Raw genomic sequence first — 14,442 nt, 5'->3', positions numbered from 1 at the left:
CTATCCTTAGAGAAACTATAGTAAATTATATAACCCTAGATGTTAGCTTTCCAACACAACTGAAACCGCGTCATTTGTACCTCTGTAGCTCAAGTTATGATCGATTTAGTACCAAGAGGTCAGGTTGGACAGCTTTAGCAGTTCCTTCAGTTTCTTGTATTCCTTCCACTTTTGCATGCTTCCTTTCCATTCTCTAAGCCATTCCTACTCTGTAATCTCTGAAATCACTTAACACACATATCACGGCATCGAATAGTAATAAGAGAGGATTAAACATAGGAAACTTAAGGCCAAAGAAGCATGTTTTCAATCAAAGCACATAATTAGGAAGGCAAATGTAAAACATGCGAATTCAATGAGTAAGTGTGAGTATAGTGGATATAATCCACTCAATTAAGCACAAGATGTACCATGAAATAGTGGTGCATCAAATCTTCCCACACTTAAACATTAGCATGTCCTCATGCTAAGCTCAAGAGAAGCTATAAGAGTGAAGAGGAATGGTAGAATGTATGAAATGCAACTTATCTATATGAATGCAACTACATGTGAAATGCTTCTACCTACTTGGTTAAAAGTAAAAAAATCTTTTAAGAACAAATATGAAATGGATTTCACTAATTCAAATCACAAAATAAAGTACAAGTAAACTTGCAGAAGAAAATAGCTCATTAAAGCCGGGAACAAGAAATCGAGCATCGAACCCTCACCGGAAGTGTATACACTCTAATCGCTCAGGTGTTTAAGGTTCGATTATCTTAATTCTCTACTAACCTTGCTTTCTAAGGCTTTCTTTTCTTCTACCAATCAACAAAAATTTAATGCACAGATACACATATTAAGAGGTCTTTTAAGGGTTGTAATGGGGTTAGGGTCAAGGTAGGATTGTATTTGGCCAAGTGGACTAAAATCTGAATCCTTAATTAACTTAAACTTTCCACATAACTTTAGACAATCCATGTAATCATAATACCACATCTAACTATCCATTAACCATGTTTTCCACATATTTATGCATCCTAATTTCGAGTACAGTACATATGTCTTGCTATCACCATTTAATTTGGGGCATTTTGTCCCCTTTTATTTATTTACTTTTTTTCTTTTCTTTTTCTCCTTTTTTTCTTTTGTTTTTTTTTTCTTTTGTTTTTTTTTTCAATGCATATGATTAAATTATTGAATGCATGAACATGTTCTAAACATTTCTTTCACATTTTCATAAAGAAGTTTAACATACTTAATTTCCAAAACCAAACGTTTCCAAACCCACTTTTCCCACACTTAATTCATGAGCACTCTCACTAGTCTAAGCTAACCAAGAATTCAAATTAAGGACATTATTGTTTTCTGTAAGACCTCTAGATTTTTTTAAAAGTTATTAATTAATTATTTATGATGCATTATATTTGTTTAAGACTATATTTTGGAGATTTTTATATAAAAATTGAGTAAACTTTTATTTTTGACTTAGAGTTCTTATAATTGAAAAAAAAATACTGAATATTTTATATGCCTTAATTTTAAATATTTGTATTTTTAACTTTATATTATAAATGAAAGGAAATTAATTTATCTATCTCCAATTTTTATTTAATTAGCATTTAATTGAAACTAATTTACAAATTTGTAATTGAAAGGTATTTTAAAGATGGATATTTTATATTTAATTTGATTTTTAATTATTATCCTATCTTTTATTTATTTTATAAAATTACACTACTACACCTAAAATTTTAATAAAATATCTAACCTAACCTTAATTTTATCTAAACCTAATTTTCTACCCTTACCCACACTAACACACACACGTCGCACCCTCTCTCACTCACGGTTACCCACTCAACACACACTCAACACCTGAAGAAAGAAAGAAAGAAAAGAAAGGAAGAAAAAGAAAGAAAAAAAAGAAAGGAAGAAAAAGAAAGAAAAAAAAGAAGAGGGAAGTGGGGCTGCAGAGAACAAGGAGAGGGGGAAGAAGGGAAGGCGGTGCGGTGGGCGTCACTACCACCGTCGCCGCCGCTGCTAACAGAAAAGAGAGGAGATCTGAGAGGGAAAGAAGGAGCGCGGGGTTGAGGGAGCAGAGAAGTCGCGTCGCCGTTGCACCGCACCTCACCGCCATCGTCGCGCTGTCGTCGGACCTTGGAGGGGGACCGCGCCACCGAGTCGTCGCCGCCGAACCGCCCGCGAGTAACAGAACCACGAAGAGGAAGAGTGCACGAAGAGAGAGAGAGCCGATTCTGCCATCACCGCCGCGTTCAGCCGCCGTTCCCCGTCGCCGCTCGTATCGCCGGCGCCGTCCTCGTCTGAACCGTCGCCAGATCCACCGCTGCTGTAGCCTCTTGCCGCGCCTCTGCATCGCTGGAGCTCCATGCCACTGCTGCCGCCGCCGAAAACCATCTCTGAAGCTTGTTTGCTTGGTAAACTCTAAACCTTGCTTCAACTTCTTTGTCTGTTAAGTCGATTTTCACTGTTAGAGTGGTTGCTGAGGTTGTCTGTGTCAGGGGTCACTGCGAGTTTCTCTGCCGCCGCAAAAAGTCCATCGCCGTCTCGTTTTTGCCGCCGCCAGAACCACCACCAAACTTTCTGCAGTTTGGTTCAGTCATTATTCCTTCATTACAGTAAGAGTTTACATTTAAGAACCTTTCAAAATCTGTTCTGCTCCTAGTTTGTGCCACTATTCTGATTATTGTTGGTGTCTCCGTTGCCTTAATCACATGGAGTGAGGTTAATACTGCTAGGACGGGTGTCTAGGTCTGATTTTTGTTCTTCTGCCGCTGAGAGCCAACACCAGAGCTATTCTTAATGATTCCGGTCGGATATCTTTTTTGATTCTAGGCCATTTACATGTTTTACTATCTTTGTCTTGCTTGTTCTGATTCGATTTTTGATACATGTCCTTTGTCTTGGGTTTCTTGAAACTGTTTCAGTCACTGTAATTGCAATTTATATTAACACGGCTGTTGTAAGAGGCGTCGGGACTGTTGCTGTTCTCGTGGGGGTTATTGTTATCACTGTCGCCTTGAATTGAAAGAAAAGGAAATTACCACGATTAGTTACGTGGACTCAGCTAACTGAGGTAGGGGTTTTCTTAAAATTTATTTTATAATTCAGAGTTGTGATAAATAGATATTGATGCAAAAAGATATATTTCTGTGATTATATTTGTCTTGTGGATGTGATGGTTTGTTGGACTGGATTATTAGATGCTTGATTGCGTGAGTGGTGTATGGTTGTTGATAAAAACCGGTTTGAAATGTTATTTGCTTGATTATTATGAAAAGTGGATTTTCTTAGTTTTGGAGTTTACTTAGTAATATAAATAAATTACTATTTGAGCTGATTTGATTTTAAAAAGAGTTTTACTGTTGGAATTGGTTTGATTTAAAAATAATTTGGTATTGGAACTGGCTCAACTCTGAAAAATGTTTGAGATTTGGAAATGGTTGAAAAAGATTTGAGAAATGTTTGGATGGGACCCAAAAAGGGTGGCAGTGTCCGAGTTTTAGAGGAGATGCTGCCGAAATTTCTGAAGAGATTTGGTTTTAAACATTACATGTCTTAAGGTTGATTTATTTATCAAAGAAAGAAATATGTTTTGAATTGGGGTTGTTAATAAGCGGAATGGAGAGAAGGATGATAAAGATTTTCTTTGAAATATGATTTTTGAATGAATTTGAAAATGAGACATGGATTGATAAATGATGATGATGTTGAGGATGTTGAGATATGGATTGAAAATGTTACATGAAGGTTAATGCCATGGCTTGATAAATGATTATATACTGATTATGAGAATGAAATGGCTTATGAATGATGATATCTGAGATACGAGGTTCCCTAGATTAAGTGCCGTGGCTTGCCACCACGTGTACCAGGTTGAAAACTCGATACTCTGTTGACCCTACGATGTAAGTGTGACCGGGCACTATATAAATTCCCGGGAATGTTACCCCCATTGAGCAATATTGATTATTTGAGAAAAAGCTATGCATAGACTCTTGGGGATGCACGTCGGGGGACAGTCTAAGTACAATTCAGACTTGTCGGGTTGGCTGGATAACCGACAGATGAGCCTCATCAGCCATAGGACAGGCATGCATCATATGCATTTGTATGCTTTGCTTGAGTTTGAACTTGTTTGGGTTTGCCTAATTGCTAAACTGTTCTTAACTACTACTTGAACTATTCGCTGTAACTGCTACCTACTTGTGCTTTCCTTGTCTGTCTTGTCTGTGTTTATCCTAGCGTGCTACATTTGAGAATGAACTTTGGTGCTGAATTAATGATTATATTGTCTGATTGCGTGGTTGATTTTTGATTGATATTTTCTTATAAGAAAAGAAAGATTTTGGATTTCTGAAAGATTGAACATTGCTTCCTCGAAAAGGTTTTGAATGATTACCTATTGGTTTTTTTAAAAGATTCATAAGGCAATGATAATCACTAAGCTTGAAAGCAGATTTCTTATTAGGTATCTTCTTATGACAACTTTAAAACTCCGTGGTGAGACCGTGTGGTTAGGTTCTCACCCCCTACAGCTTTACCATTTTAGGAACCGGATAAAGAGGCATTAAGAAGAGTTATACTGTGTTTGGTTTATATGCTGTTGTATTAATTAGATTATTTTCTTCCCTCGTCTTTGTTATTACAAGTTTGTAAGAGGGATAGGAATTGTATGTTTTATATGTATAATATATTGAATTATTATGTAAGGAGTCTTGTATATGAGTGTATGCCTGTTTTGTATTTTTCTTAAGATAAAGTATTTAGTTCTGGTTTTCAAAGAAATCAGCGATATAGTGTCGAATCACAGGCTCCTATTTTATTATTTAGTATGTAAAGTAGTCGTAATACTTCTTGCTATCAGAGTAGCGCAGCCGGAAACATGACTTCTGATAGTGAGGGTGTTACATTTTCCGCTTAGAGTTAATGATGTGCTAAAGTAAAGAATAAATGGGGTAAAATAGGCTCAAATTGGTTTGCAAAGGATAATGAAAGGTTAAGGCCATATGGGTATGTAAGTTTAGTGAAACAAGGCCTCAATCACATAAGTGCATGCATACATTAAACCATGGAAATATAGAATTAAGCAAGACAAAGATCACAATTTTAGAGAGAACAACACACACCAAAAATAAAATATTGGTTGATAAAATACAACCAATCAAATAGGCTCAAAAATCTCACTGGTTTTGTATGTTCGAGCTCTAAACCATGTTCCAGTATAATATTTCTTCAAACAAGTTTTTCAAAAAGTTTTAATTTAAATTAGTGAAATGCTCTAAAAAGTTTTTTGAAAAAGAAAATATTACTTCAACCAAGTGGTAAAATATGCACAAAAATTAAACAAACATGCAAATGCAACAACTCATTTAACAAAGAAAATTTAAACATTGGTGTTGAGAAGGAAATAAATAACCCATGGAGATCGGTATCGACCTCTCCACACTTAAAGATTGCACCATCCTCGGTGCATGCTGAGATGTGCAGGTGGACGGGTGGCTCCAACTGATGCTTTTCTCCAATGATTGTGCATATGGACTTGTCTGTTGCCCCATATAGAAGTTTCTCCCTTTTTCCTTCTTCGGTGGCCAGCCTGAAAGAAGAGAAAAATAAGAACAGGAACCCAAAACAATGATATAAAACAAATAAAATATGAGTGGGTAATGCCAAATAATAAGAGTCTCAATTACATGGTAGCTACAACATGCAGTGAGAAAGCAATATAAGCACATGGCATATCAATAGTGCAAAAATTGCAACAATGGGGGAGAGAGTGTGGGTAATGAAAGACAGTGTGAGTTCATGTCAATGCAAGATAATATAAGTATCATGAAGGAGTAGCATTGACTTATGAAGAATAATACCCAATCAGAGTAAAACAAGTCATAAAGCACCAGAATAATTCAAGAAAAGATGCAACAGTTGAAGAAGAAAATTTAACACCAATGGAAAAATAATAAATTTAGAGAAGAAAATAAAAATATGCACAAAATTAAAATGTAATGAATGAAAGTATGCAAATAAATTAAATAAAATAGAATGAAAGTGAAAAGAGATGAAGAAAAAGAAAGTAAGAAAGGAGGAAGAAGGAATAAGAGAAGATAGAAGAAAGAAGAAAGAATGATAATAGAAAGATAAGTAGGATTGGAGAAGGAAAGATAGGAATTCTGGCGCTGATCTGGATAAACTGTGCGTCGCATGCGACGCGGACGCGTGGTTCACGCTTTCGCGTGATTGGCGTTATTTTCAGATGACGCGGACGCGTGGGTCACGCGTTCGTGTGAAGTGAACTGTGCCATTGGTGCGAGCGCAGCCTCGCGCACGCGCAACTTTCTGTTTCATACTATCATTGCTAAAATTCAGGGTGACGCGTTCGCGTGGGTGACGCGATCGCGTGAATGGCCATATTTTGAAAACGACGCGGATGCGTGGGGCATGCGTTCGCGTGATAGGGCTTGTGCTTATAGCATCATTCCAGCCCAGCTCCATCATAATTGTCTACCATACACCTCTTTACGTCGATTTTACGAGGCCACGCGTTCACGTGGCTGATGCAGACGCGTGGGGAGGCTATTTTTCAAAATGACACGGACACGATCGCGTGGGCATATTTGTGCCTAAGGCACGCCTCCAGCCACGCTCCCGCATGACTCTCTGCTTCTTTTCTTCCTTGTTTCGAATGCACCTATGACGCAGACGCGTCGCGTGCGAAATTTTTTTATGCAGTATGCAGAATGCAAAATACAGAATGCAGATGACTATGCAGAAATTATGAATGAACACGAATGAAAATAAAATAAAATAAAACTAAGAACAAAAAAGAAAGAATATACCATGGTGGGTTGTCTCCCACCTAGCACTTTTGGTTTAAGTCCTTAAGTTGGACGTTTGGTGAGCTCCCTGTTATGGTGGCTTGTGCTTGAACTCATCCAGGAATCCCCACCAATGTTTGTAATTTCAATGGCCTCCGGGATCCCACACTAGTTGCATAAAGCCTTCAAGCAAGTTAAAGCAAGTGACAAGGCCCCAAGAGTGTTGATTGCCAGAATGAATTCTGGGGTCCCAAACCTTGCTTTTGCACCCGTCTTCTTGTTGATCATCATTTTTCCACTTGGGTGGTGAATAGTCGGAATTCTCACAGAGACATCCAAACATCTTCCTAGACCCATACAATTTAGTATTCTTCCAACCATGATAATTCAGCCGTGAGCTTCCTACCACAATGATCCTAGGATTGTGTTGCCAACCACTAACCATCTCCTTCTTACTCTTATAGCCACAAAGAGCTCTAAGTTGTCCATCCGTCTCAAGCAAAGCATATTCAAGTGGGCTAATTAAGCTTAGAGATGAGAGATTTACCCACTTGAATGAAGGGATGGATGGTGATGGCTTTGGGGAAGAGGTCTCCAACATCCTTGGCAAGGTGATCTCCAGCTCCATGCCCTTGGGCTCTTCTTTGACAACTTCCACCTCTTTGCAAGCTTCTTTAATATCAACCTCTTCCTCTTAGTAGCTTTCTTCTAATTCGATCTCTTCTTCATTGTTCACCAGGGGAATGGGAGGTTGTGCTTCTTCTTCTTTAATCTCCATGTCAAGTCCAATGGGAGAGTATTCAAATGTAGATAAGAATTCATCAATGATTGAATCCATCTCTTGATCATCCCCTTCAAAGTCTTCAACCATGATATGCCTTGGAGGTTGTACACCCTCCTCAACATCAAATTCAAACTCCTTTGAAGGGGGCTCTATGACTGGGCTTTCCCATGGACGTTTCGCATCTCCTAAGTCTTCAACCACTTCTTCTTCTTTGATAATTATGGCTTCTTCCACTTGTTCCAGTACAAAGTCATGCTCCTTACTGTCCACTGGAGTTTCTAGTGTCTCCTTCATGCTACGTTCTTCATTAGATTCTCCACATGAAGCCATGGGAGTTCCTTGAGTGCCCGAACGTCGGGAAGGTAATCAATTTATTGCTTGCTCCAGTTGATGAAGGGTTGCATGAAATTGATCTACTGTTTTCTTGAGGCGAGCCTGTGATTCTTGGGTTGATGGTTATGGACATGGTGCATATGAATGTGGTGGTTCTTGAGAGTAATTGGATTGGAATTGGGGTGGATAAGGTTTAGGGTCATATGGAGGTGAATGGTTGTAGGTGGCTTATGAGTATGGTGGTTCAAAGCTATGTTGAGGAGGTGGTTCATTGGCATATGATGGAGCTTGCTGGTAACTACTATCATCTTGGTATGCATCTCGGAATAGTTCTTGACCGTAGTAAACTGGTGGAGGTTGGTTGTCACGAAAAGGTCCACCATAACTATTGTCTTGGCATGCATTGTAGGATGGTTGTTGTCCATGGTATCTTGGAAGGTGTTGTTGCTGAAAGGGTTGATCAGATCCTCGTGGCTCCTTCCATCTTTGATTGTTTCGACCTTGATGCATGTTCCTGTTATAGCTTCCATTCCTTTCAACAACATTAGAACCAAACTCAAAGCGACGGGGGTGAGAACTCATAGTAGCTAATAAAAATTAAAAAAACAAAAATAAAAATAAATAAACAAGCAAAATAAAATATTTACAATAACCAATAATAAGGCACACGTTTGCAATTCCCCGGCAACGGCGCCATTTTGACGATCGGATTTTTGTGTGGTCTAGAATTTTATAAAAATAATCACGTTGTAGATATAGTTTCTAAACCAACCAAAATCCTTTCGTACAAAAGTTTTGTTTGTCACTAAAGCGAACCCAATAAAATTTATAACCGAAGTATTCAAACCTCGGGTCGTCTTCTCAAGGAATTGCAGGAAAGTATGATTTATTATTGGTTATGAAAATTGTATATTTTTTGGTTTTTGAAGTAAGGAACAAGTAATTTAAATGACAAGAAAAATAAATTAATAATTATGAAGAAAACTCTTGGCGAGGTATAAGAACTGGAAATTCCATCCTAGTTATCCTTATCAGGTGTGATGAGAATTGTTGTTACTCCCACTTAGTTAACACTTACTAAATAAAAGAAAGTCAAGTGGACCAATCAATTTGATCCTCAAGTCCTAGTCAACTCCTGTGGAAAGACTAGCTTTAGAGCGATCCAAATCAATCAGCAATTCCCAATTTTCAACCAACTGCTGAGTCTGATAACTCAAGTATTACCAATTACTTAACCAGAGCCAAAAAGGGAAGAATCTAAATTAAATTGAAAGCATCAATAACTGAATAAAATAATCATAAATCTGAAATACCTCAAATTATATTAAATAGAATATTCAAATCTAACATGGAAAGACTCATAAGCCAATTTGGCAACGTAAGTAATTAACAAATAAAAGCATTAGAGTATCGGAAAGTAGAAAAGAAACATAAATTAAAGGAATATTGAACCTGGGATTGGAGAAATAACCATAAACTAAAAGAAATCATAATTCTAAAACCTAAGAGAGAGGAGTGAACCTCTCTCTCTCTCTTAAACCTAAAAATTGTAAATTATAAATATTTTATATGTTGTATTTTATGAATAAATGGATCCCCCTACTTTATAGCCTCTAATATGTATTTTTTGGGTCGAAAACTGGGCCTGAAACAGCCCAAAAATCGCTGATTACGAATTCTGTCACGCTGATTTTCGCAGATGCGATGCGTGCGCGTGATGCACACGTCCGCATCGTCTATCCTCAAGGAAACTATAGCAAATTATATATCATTTCAAAATCCTGGATGTTAGCTTTCCAATGCAACTGGAACCGCGTCATTTGGACCTCTGTAGCTCAAGTTATGATCAATTTAGTACCAAGAGGTCAGGCTAGACAGCTTTAGCAGTTCCTTCAGTTTCTTGTATTCCTTCCACTTTTGTATGCTTCCTTTCCATCCTCTAAGCCATTCCTGCCCTGTAATCTCTGAAATCACTTAACACACATATCACGGCATCGAATGGTAATAAGAGAGGATTAAACATAGGAAACTTAAGGCCAAAGAAGCATGTTTTCAATCAAAGCACATAATTAGGAAGGCAAATGTAAAATATGCGAATTCAATGAGTAAGTGTGAGTATAGTGGATATAATCCACTCAATTAAGCACAAGATGTACCACGAAATAGTGGTGCATCAAGTTTCAATTCGTACTAAATTACCTATACAAACAATTTGCTTCCACACATGTAATTTCTCATTTTTTGATATTATAAATGATATTCTTATTGACCAAACATATTATATAGTTGTTTTTCATGTATTTTTTTCCAATGCAACTACATCTCTTTAAACAAACTAATAGTTATAATTTTGGATTGTCCTTTTTCAGTAATTACATATTCCACCGTTTAATCTTTTTAGCTAATACCTCAAAGTCTGGATATGTAACAAATTATATTGATAGAAGTTCGTAACATATTAAAATGTACCTGCAACCACTCTTCCAAATATCTTATTCGTCCTTATGTCCTTTATCAGATGATCTAATTTAAGCTTAAAAACTCTGCACACCATGTCTAGACGATCCTCTGCATTTAATTCTCTATTTTTAAGAAAGTCTTCTAGTTCTGGCCATTTAGGATTACATGTAAATGTTAGGAAAATATCTAGATACCCAACTACTCTACAAATTGTCATTGCAACTTGATAGTTCTGTATCATATATCTAGGTCCTCCGGTAAATGATGAAGGCAGTATAATCAGTTTCCCTACTGATGAAGGTGTTGTTTCTCCCATCAAAACAGCCTCCTTAATACCCTTGTACATCTCACATCTAAATTTCTCTTGGTCAAGACGAATGTATGTTAGTCTAGACGACTTAATCATTGAGTAGGCATCTACCAAGAATTGTTGAAAAAGTCTCCTTAAGTACAATAATGGGGAAGCATCAGCCAATCTTTCTTGAATTCTATAAGCAAAAAAGTCCTTCATTGTCACTTCTTGCCGTCCTTTTTCACAGTTACTCTTCTTCTTGTTTAGAGGGATGTCTTCTTTATATCCATCTTCTCCATATGGAAACAATAAGGGATATTGCAACCCCAAGTATGATGGATTCAGTTGATTTATACGTTGTAACCTTCCAGTTTGGGTCTCCACAATATTATCCCTATCTGTACGGTTAATATCGAAGTCACCCACGATCAATGCTGCCACCTCATTTGTGGATGGCAAGTTATACCTCCTACCATCCTTTCCTCTTTTTCCAAAAGCCTAAGTTTGACCTTTGAAGTGGGTTCTGCTGCTATTGACTGCCTCACATTATGGAATGCCTTTACCAATACATTGTGTTAGTCTAGCGTCATCTTTAAGTCCTTCACAATTTCTTCTTGAATTGTCTTGTTTTCTTCGGCACTAAACAGTAGACCACACTTGAAAAATTCAAAATTTTATCACAAAAGATAAATACGCTATCCATTATGTCTTTTACCATTTCATGAAATACGTGTTAAGATATATAAAAATTCATTACATACCCCATTATAGACATCCAATTTTGGATCTCATTTTCGGTGTCGATTACATATAGTTGAGCAAATTTCGCCATACATTCGTCTGGTGGAATCAAGCTCCCCATCAAGTGATAATTCTCACCACATAAGATAAATGTTGGTGGTCCTCTAGATGAACTTTTACCTCTATCAATTTTGGCACCCAAAGATGTAAATTGAAACATGCTATTGTATGTTCTAATATTCTTCCGAAAATGTTTGCTCCTGACATCATTCCCATATAACAAATCGTATAGCACCTTAGGAGCTTCTTGTAGTTGAGGAATCTCCACTTGTCCACCTCTGCAGCATAGTGTGTACGTAGGTCCATTTGTATTGTAATGCTTTTCTTTCCTTCTGCCATACCAAAAAAGAGCATTGCAGTATTCACACTCATGCACCACATATCCCATGTTCCAATATTCTGTTATATTCAACCAAAATAATGGCTGTTAAAAAGTTTGTCGTGGTCGAGTACGTAGAAACATATGTAAGTTTAACAATGATATAAACAGGTAAAAAATTACTATTGTATCTTATAATAATGATTTTGTACATACCAACATTGTCATTAGTATACTGTGGCACATAATTTCTAATTTGTGTTCTTTTTCTCTCAACCATGTTTTTGCTTCCTGCGAAATCCCAAGAGAATCTATTATGTCAAAACACAAAAGTGTACCAAAAAATTGTAGATTGAATTTGTAAAAAATTTATAAAACTGCCAATAGTTACTGTTATATTACGTAAACAGTCAGTTTTGTTAATTAATGAAAAAACTCCAATATTATTAGCAAATCTCCCGCCTGTGGATGTCCATTATATGTCACTGGTCAGTTGTGTATCCAAACTTAATGTGCCTGTAATATTTAGGAGTGAGAACAACATGATGGTAGTTAGTTTGAGGAAATTGCATTATTAAAGTTGTGTGTAATAAACCTTTGTATATTAAAATTGATTTTAAAGGGAGGGTCTTACCACACAGAGATAGTACACTACCATCATGAGGTTGTAAAATAGAATGATCATGTCTGTTGTCAATTGATTCATTGACTGATACTACGGAAGCATACCCTACATTTTCAAAAACATGAAAAGAGTATGAATTAATCTACCACAATACTCATGGTTGTGTATGTATCTATTTAATCACTTTAATCACCTGAATGATTAAATTTGTGTTTTGAGTGCTTTTTTCTTGCCAACAACACATGTCACTAATCACTTTAATTGCCTTTGCTTTTTCTATCGAGATATACACAACATTAAACTATGCTTTGCCTTTTCCAAATCTAAGTTATGCCATGTATGTAGTGCACTTTATAAATGTGAGTTTGACTATGAATATTGTACGGTGTGATTTAGTTTAGTTAACTATCTGATAAAATTACATATAAATTACATATAATGAAAAATTAGTTGAGAATAATCAATAATTATTTTAAAAATCAAACTTTGTACTATTTTTCAAAATTAATTTCGTATAGATTAATTTTAACATGTGTTATAAGAGCACATGTAATCTAAATTCAAAATTGATTATTAAAAAAACACATCAAAATAGCATTACTATTCCTATCTACGTTTGTTGGGTCAACCCGATTTTCTTCCACCCATATGAAATTTGTAACGACATTGATTCATGGATGATGCCTTAATTCATTGTAATAATAATGATATAGTAATATTATTTATAAAAAAAGATTTACTTAATCTTAACATAATTGTAAGATATGTTATACCTTTAACTATATCATCAGTAATATAATAATGAATCAAGTAAGTTTTTCTCTTTGTAATACCTCATAATTGCTCTAATATTAAGTAATTTTATTTTTTTATTAAAAATACTATTGCTATGTCATTATTTTATATTAATTCAAAATTATTATTTGAACATCAATTTTTACAATCGATAGTTTGTATTAATAGTTTTTGTAAGATATTGATTTAATTCATATCTAAATGTTCTTTAAATTATATTATTCAAAATCACTTATAGATAAAAATTACTGAAAAGGAAATAAATTTAAATAAATTGTAATACTCTATTTTTTAGTACTCTCAGTACTCTTTAGTACTCTAGTATTCCAATTTAAAATTTGTTTACACGAAATTTTGAGAAGAGACTTATTAACTTTTAGCTAGTCTTTCTTTGACATCTAAACGATTGAGCATTTGTTCCATTCATTTCTTCCTAACTTCACTTGTTGTCTGTCTACACCTACATAATTATGATTTATTTTTCTTTAAAAAATTTTCATAAACTGGTTTATTGAACTTTGTTATAGATATAACATCGGAATAAATTCTTTTAATTTTCTAACTCTCAAAGGGATTTTGTAAGGAGAAAATTATTATAATAACATATATTCTTGAAAAATAATATAAGTTGTTTATAAAATATTATTTTATTTATTTAAGAAAAACTTTCACAAAATTTATAAAATATCATATACCTATGTTTAATACGTGGGCCATACCTTCTTTTAATTTATTCTCTCAATTGAATTATTATTCAATCCGTAGCATGAACTATGTGAAAATGAACCTTTTTGTTATCATGAGTTGTTAGAAACTTAATCATTGCAGAGTCTAAGTTTCTAACCTTTTGAGCAGTTGGTCTGTGTAGACCAATCTAGATTGATATCTTCGGTACTTCCACAACTTCTTGCTGGTGCATTCCGATATGAATTCATTGTCTGGAAACTTACATTTAAATTAGTGGTGTGTGGTAGATTATTTTCTTTATTAGCACCATCCAAATAGATTGGTTGCTGCAAAATACTGTTAATTGTCCTTGCAACACCAACATATATTAGTTTTGCAAATAAAGCCATGAGCTATTTACTTCCAGATTGTTAAATTGTGCTTACCTCTTGTTCGTGTAAGGCAGCTTCATATTTCTACCTCTGTTATGGCTAACGCCTCCCTAAAACCTTGGTCGGATGATGTACCAAAAATCGCTTTGCTACACTGTGC

The 14,442-nt window shown here is 35.5% G+C and overlaps 1 protein-coding gene across 1 annotated transcript; it reads right to left on the bottom strand.

Moving 5' to 3' along the window:
- Nucleotides 1-2,504: 2,504 nt before the first annotated feature.
- On the bottom strand, nt 2,505-14,159 carry LOC140183011 (uncharacterized). The gene is made up of 6 exons (XM_072231003.1): nt 14,069-14,159; nt 12,439-12,534; nt 12,021-12,095; nt 11,446-11,884; nt 10,402-11,168; nt 2,505-2,608 (listed from the first exon to the last, which is right to left on the bottom strand). Exons 1-6 carry the CDS (start codon nt 14,157-14,159, stop codon nt 2,505-2,507), a joined length of 1,572 nt encoding a protein of 523 aa, XP_072087104.1.
- Nucleotides 14,160-14,442: the final 283 nt, after the last annotated feature.

Source organism: Arachis hypogaea, chromosome 20 (genome assembly GCF_003086295.3).
Source record: "Arachis hypogaea cultivar Tifrunner chromosome 20, arahy.Tifrunner.gnm2.J5K5, whole genome shotgun sequence".
Classification (NCBI taxonomy): domain Eukaryota; kingdom Viridiplantae; phylum Streptophyta; class Magnoliopsida; order Fabales; family Fabaceae; genus Arachis; species Arachis hypogaea.
This window is presented reverse-complemented; position numbering and strand designations above follow the sequence as displayed.